General features: G+C 47.5%; 1 protein-coding gene across 1 annotated transcript in view; it reads left to right on the top strand.

The window, feature by feature from the left end:
* Positions 1–2,686: 2,686 nt before the first annotated feature.
* LOC119428572 (cytosolic 10-formyltetrahydrofolate dehydrogenase) overlaps positions 2,687–6,400 on the top strand; it is an 8,219-nt gene continuing 4,505 nt past the window's right edge. The window contains exons 1-3 of the mRNA XM_037696254.1: positions 2,687–2,709; positions 2,904–3,051; positions 3,136–3,255. Coding sequence (XP_037552182.1) covers positions 2,687–2,709; positions 2,904–3,051; positions 3,136–3,255 — 291 coding nt within the window. The remainder of the gene's footprint in view (positions 2,710–2,903; positions 3,052–3,135; positions 3,256–6,400) is intronic.

The raw sequence follows: 6,400 nt of genomic DNA, 5'->3' as shown, positions 1-6,400 counted from the left end.
ATGACAATAAAGACCTTTGAACCTTGCACATAGACAATCCAGTAAACAAAGAGCTCTGCCTTCATCTTAACTCCCTCTTCATCAAAACAGACTGGCACAGAGTGCGTAATACTGCAGAAGCTGCACCAATCTGTCTGTCAATTTCATGCTCCATTTTCCCCACTCAATTCAGTTCAATTCAGCTTATTTAAATAGTGCCAAATCACAACAGACCCTCGTGAACGAAACCTGAGATACTTGAACTCCTCCACTTGAAGCAGAACCTCACCCTGGACACAGAGAGCAATCCACCCTTTTCTTACTGAGGACCATGGCCTCAGATTTGTAGGTGCTGATTCTCATCTCATCCACTTATCACTTGGCTGCAAACTGCTCCAGTGAGTGCTGAAGATTATGGCACAATGACGCCAGCAGGACCACATCATCTGCAAAAAGCATAGAAGGAATCCTGATGCCATTGAACCGGACTCTCTCTGCCACCTGGCTGCACTGAGAAATTCTGTCCATAAAAGTTGTGAACAGAATCTGTGACAATGGGCAGCCCTGGCAGAGTCCAACTCCCACCCTGAAGGTGTCTGACTTACTGCTTGCCATGCGAGCACTAAACTCTCGTACCACTTGTATAGAGACCGAACAGTCCATAGCAACGGGCCCCCAATCCCATACTCGGGGAGCACCCCCCACAGTGTACCTCGAAGAACACTGTCACACACCTTCTCCAAGTCCACAAAACACATGTAGACTGGATGGGCAAACTCCCATGACTCCTCGAGGACCCTAGTGAGGGTAAAGAGCTGATCCAGTGTTCCACGGCCAGGACGGAACCCACATTGTTCCTCCTGGATCTGAGGTTCGACCAACGATTGGTCTCGCTTCTCCAGTACCTCTGAATAGACCTTACCAGGGATGCTAAGGAGAATGATGCCCCTATAATTGGAGCACACCCTCTGGTCCCCCTTTTTGAAAAGGGGAACCACCACCCCAGTCTGCCAGTCCAGTGGCACTGCCCCCGATGTCCACGCGACGTTGCAAAGGCATGTCAGCCAAGACAGCCCCACAACATCCAGAGCCTCGGAGCTTTTTAACTACCTCAGTGACCTCAGCCACGGTTATTGACGGATCAACCCCAAAGTCCCCCGACTCAGCTTCCTCCATGGAAGCTGTGCTGGTGGGATTGAGAAGGTCAGAGAAATACTCCTTCCACCTCCCGTCGACATCATTGGTTGAGGTCAACAGCACCCCACCTTCACTGAACACAGTGTTATAAAGTGCTGATTTCCCCTCCTCAGCCGCCTGATGGTTTGCCAGAATCTCTTCGGAGCTGACAAAGAGTCTCTATCCAAGGTCTCACCGAACTCCTCACACATCCAAGCTTTTGCCTCATTAACAGCCAAGGCTGCACACTGCTTGACCCTCTGGTACTCCTCAGCTGCCTCCAGAGTCCCACTGGCCAACAAGGCTGGATAGGACTTCTTCTTCAGCTTGACAGCCTCCCTAACCCAGGGTGTCTACCACCGAGTTTGTGGATGACCACCGCAAGAAGCACTGCCAACCTTGCGGTCACAGCTCAAGGCAGCTACCTAAACAAGCGATGTGTGGAACATGGCCCACTCAGCCTCAATGTCCCCTACCTCAGCTGGGATGTGATTAAAGCTCTCCCGGAGGTGTGAGTTGAAGATCTCTCTGATGGGTTCTTGTTCCAGGCGTTTCCAGCAAACCCTCACTACACATTTGGGTCTACCGGGCCTGTCCGGCATCTTCCCCCGCCATCTGATCCAACTCACTACCAGGTGGTGATCAGTTGACAGCTCAGCTCCTCTCTTTACCCAAGTGTCCAAAACAAACAGCCGCGAATCAGATGACACAACTATGAAGTCAATCATTGATCTACGACCTAGGGTGTCCTGGTGCCAAGTGCACTTATGGACACCCTTATGTTCAAACATCGTGTTCGTGATGGACAAACTATGACTAGCACAGAAGTCCAACAACAGAACACCGCTCGGGTTCAGATCAGAGAGACCGTTCCTCCCAATCACACCCCTCTATGTCACACTGTCATTACCCACGTGGGCATTGAAGTCCCCCAGCAGAATAAAGGAGTCCCCATCTGGCACACCTTCCAACACCCCTGCCAAGGACTCCAAGAAGGCTGGATACTCTGAACTGCAGTTTGGTGCCTTGGCACAAACGGTAGTAAGAGCCTGCCCCCCTACCCGAAGGCAAAGAGAAGCCACCCTCTCATCTACCAGGGAAATCTCCAACACACAGGCACCAAGTCCGGGGGCTACAAGTAGACCCACACCATCTCTACGCCTCTCACCATGGGCAACTCCAGAGTGGAATAATGTCCAATCCCTCTCAAGGAGATCAGTTCCAGAGCCCATGCTGTGTGTCAAGGTGAGCCCAACTATATCTAGTCGGACCTCTCAATCTCACGCATAAGCTCAGGCTCCGTCCCTACCAGAGAGGTTACATTCCATGTCCCAAGAGCTAGCTTTGGTAAGACAGGGTCAGAGTGCCAAGGTCCCCGCCTTCGACCACTGCCCATAGCATCTTGCACCCAACTTTTATGGCCCTTCCTGCAGGTGGTGGGTCCACAGGAAATGATGCGATTTATACTCTGAAAATCACAGTATATATAATGGTGGCCATCTTGGATTTTGACTTGGGAACCTAATTCTTGATGGGAAACTTTCGCACACCTAGGTACACACCAAAATGGAAGTCGATGAGTCACTTATTTTTTAAGGTATCATCCTCACAACATCCATGGACAGACAACAGATGGTATTTCCAATTGCCCCTCTTCACTCCGCCACATGGGACAATAAAATAGAAAACCGATGGCGATGGTTGTCATATGCTGTTTGAACTGATGAAGAACTGACATTTTCATGCAGGTTGGTGGAGGAGATCAAGCAGAGGTGTTCTAGCATCCAGCTGCAGAATGAGGACGTGTACATGGCCACCACCTTCCAAGACTTTATCCAGATGTTCGTCCGTAAGCTAAGAGGAGAGGACCAGGAGGAAGATCTGATCGTTGATTATGTGAGCTTGTGACAGTCATCCAGGGAGCAGGGTCCTTTCACCTGCTGTTCTAAATGGGGTAACGCTTTTTTCTTTTTTACCCAGGTAACCAAAGAAGTGAACAACATGACAATAAAAATGCCGTACCAGTGTTTTATCAATGGCAAGTTTGAGGATGCAGAAGACGGAAAGAGTTATGATACCATCAATCCTAATGATGGGTCTGTAAGTTTCACATTCACAAATTAATTCATTTTCTTATTTTGAGTATTATCAACTAACATTGGGATGCATACAGTGGTGCTTGAAAGTTTGTGAATCCTTTATAATTGTCTATATTTCTGCATAAATTTGACCTAAAATATCATCAGATTTTCTCACAAGTCCTAAAAGTAGATGAAGAGAACCAGTTAAACAAATTAGACCAACATATTATACTTGGTCATTTATTTATTGAGGAAAATGATCCATATTTGTGAGTAGTAAAAGTATGTGAACCTCTAGGATTAACAGTTAGTTTGAAGGTGAAATTAGAGTCAGGTGTTTTCAATCAACGATGATGATCAGGTGTGAGTTTGATTTAAAGAACAGGATCTATCAAAGTCTGCTCTTCACAATATGTTGGTGGAACAAAGGAGATTTCCAAGGAGCTCAGAAAAAGAGTTGTTGTTGCTCATCAGTCTGGAAAATGTTACAAAACATCTCTACAGAGTTTGGACTCCACCAGTCCACAGTCAGACAGATTGTGTACAAATGGAGGAAATTTGAGACCATTGTTTCCCTCCCCAGGAGTGGTGGACCAACAAAGATCACTCCAGGCGTGGAATACACGGCAAGGTCACAAAGGACCCCGGGGTAACTTCTAAACAACTGAAAGCCTCTCTCGCATTGACTAATGTTGATGTTCATGAGTCCACCATCAGGAGAACACTGAACAACAATGGTGTGCATGGCAGGGTTGAAGGAGAAGACACTGCTCTCTTAAAAAGAGCATGGCTGCTCGTCTGCAGTTTGATAAAGATCACATGGACAAACCAGAAGACTGTGGAAAGAATGTTTTGTGGACATATGAGACCAAAATAGAACCATCCATCCATCCATCATCCATTTTCTTCTGCCTATCCGGGGACGGGTTGGGGGGTAGCAGCTTAAGTAGGGAGGCCCAGACTTCCCTCTCCCCAGCCACTTGGGCCAGCTCCTCCGGGGGGAATCCCGAGGCGTTCCCAGGCCAGCCGAGAAACATAGTCCCTCCATCATGTCCTGAGTCTTCCTCTGGGTCTCTTCCCGGTGGGACATGTCCAGAACACCTCACCAGAGAGGTGTCCAGGAGGAATCCTAACCAGATGCCTGAGCCACCTCAACTGGCTGCTCTCGACGTGGAGAAGCAGCGGCTCTACTCTGAGTCCCTCCCAGATGATCAAGCTTCTCACCCTATCTCTAAGGGAGAGCCCAGACACCCAGTGGAGAAAACTCATTTTGGTCGCTTGTATCAGAGATCTCGTTTTTTCGGTCACAACCCAAAGCTCATGACCATAGATGAGGGTGGGAACGTAGATCGATCGGTCAATTGAGAGCTTCGCCTTTTGACTCAGCTCTCTCTTCACCACGACAGACCTGTACAGCGCCCGCTTCACTGCAGACGCTGCACCTATCCGTCTATCGATCTCACGCTCCGTTTTTCCCTCATTCGTGAACAAGACCCCATGATACTTGAACTCCTCCACTTGGGGCAGGACCTCCTCCCTGACCCGGAGAGGGCACTCTACCCTTTTCCGGCTCAAGACCATGGCCTCGGATTTGGAGGAACTGATCCTCATCCCGACCGTGTCGCACTCGGCTGCGAACCGCTCCAGCGAAAGCTGTAGATCACGATCTGATGAAGCCAATAGGGCCACATTATCTGCAAAAAAACAGACGCAATCCTAAGGCCACCAAAACAGATCCCCTCAACACCTTGGCTGCACCTAGAAATTCTGTCCATAAAAGTTATGAACAGAATCGGTGACAAAGGGCAACCTTGGCGGAGTCCAACTCTCACCAGGAACAAGCCAGACTTACTGCCGGCAATGCGGACCAGGGTCTAACACCGGTCATACAGGGACCTAACAGCCCGTATCAAAGGGCCTGGTACCCCATACTCCCAGAGTACCCCTCACAGGGTTCCCCAAGGAACGTGGTTGAACGCCTTCTCCAAGTCCACAAAGCACATGTAGTTGGGCAAACTCCCACGCACCCTCCAGGACCCTGCTGAGAGTGTAGAGCTGGTCCAGTGTTCCACGACCAGGGCGAAAACCGCATTGCTCCTTCTGAATCTGAGGTTCGACTATCCAACGGACCCTCCTCTACAGAACCCCTGAATTGACCTTACCAGGGAGGCTTAAGAGTGTGATCCCCCTGTAGTTAGAACACACTTTACGGTCCCCCTAGAACTTTTTGTTTGAATGAAAAAAATTATGTTTAGAGAAAGGAAAACAATTCTTGCAGAAGAACCTTATCCCATCTGTGAAACATGGTGGTGGTAGCATCATGGTTTGGGCCTGCTTTGCTGCATCTGGGCCAGGACGGTGTGTCATCATTGATGGAACAATGAATTCTGAATTATATATAATCATATATATATATTTCTATTTTTTCTATCGATCTATCTATCTATCTATCTATCTATCTATCTATCTATCTATCTATCTATCTATCTATCTATCTATCTATCTATCTATCTATCTATCTATCTATCTATATCTATATATATATATATATATATATATATATATATATATATATATATAAGTCCTTATCAAAAAATTAGCATATTGTGATAAAGGTCATTATTTTCCATAATGTAATGATAAAAATGAAACTTTCATATATTTCAGATTCATTGCACACCAACTGAAATATTTCAGGTCTTTAATTGTTTTAATACCTTGGGGGACCTGCGGAAGCAGTGGACTGAGCCTGGAGTAGAAACATCCAGAGCCACCATGCACAGGCATGTGCAGGAAATGGGCTACAGGTGCCGCATTCCCCAGGTCAAGCCACTTTTGAACAAGAGACTGCGTCAGAAGCATCTCGCCTGGGACTGCTGCTGAGTGGTCCAAAGTTATGTTCTCTGATTACAGTAAATTTTGTATTTCCTTTGGAAATCAAGGTCCCAGAGTCTGGAGGAAGAGATGAGACACAGAATTCAGATTGCTTGAGGTCCAGTGTCAAGTTTCCACAGTCACTGGGGTGCCATATCAGCTGCTGGTGTTGGTCCACTGTGTTTTATCAAGGGCAGGGTCAATGCAGCTAGCTATCAGGAGATTTTGGAGCACTTCATGCTTCCATCTGCTGAAAAGCTTTATGGAGATGAAGATTTCATTTTTCAGCA

The sequence above is a fragment of the Nematolebias whitei genome, chromosome 22 (genome assembly GCF_014905685.2).
Source record: "Nematolebias whitei isolate Nwh7 chromosome 22, NemWhi1, whole genome shotgun sequence".
Taxonomy (NCBI): Eukaryota; Metazoa; Chordata; class Actinopteri; order Cyprinodontiformes; family Rivulidae; genus Nematolebias; species Nematolebias whitei.
The sequence above is the reverse complement of the archived record's forward strand: the minus strand, read 5'-3'. Positions and strand labels throughout refer to the sequence as shown.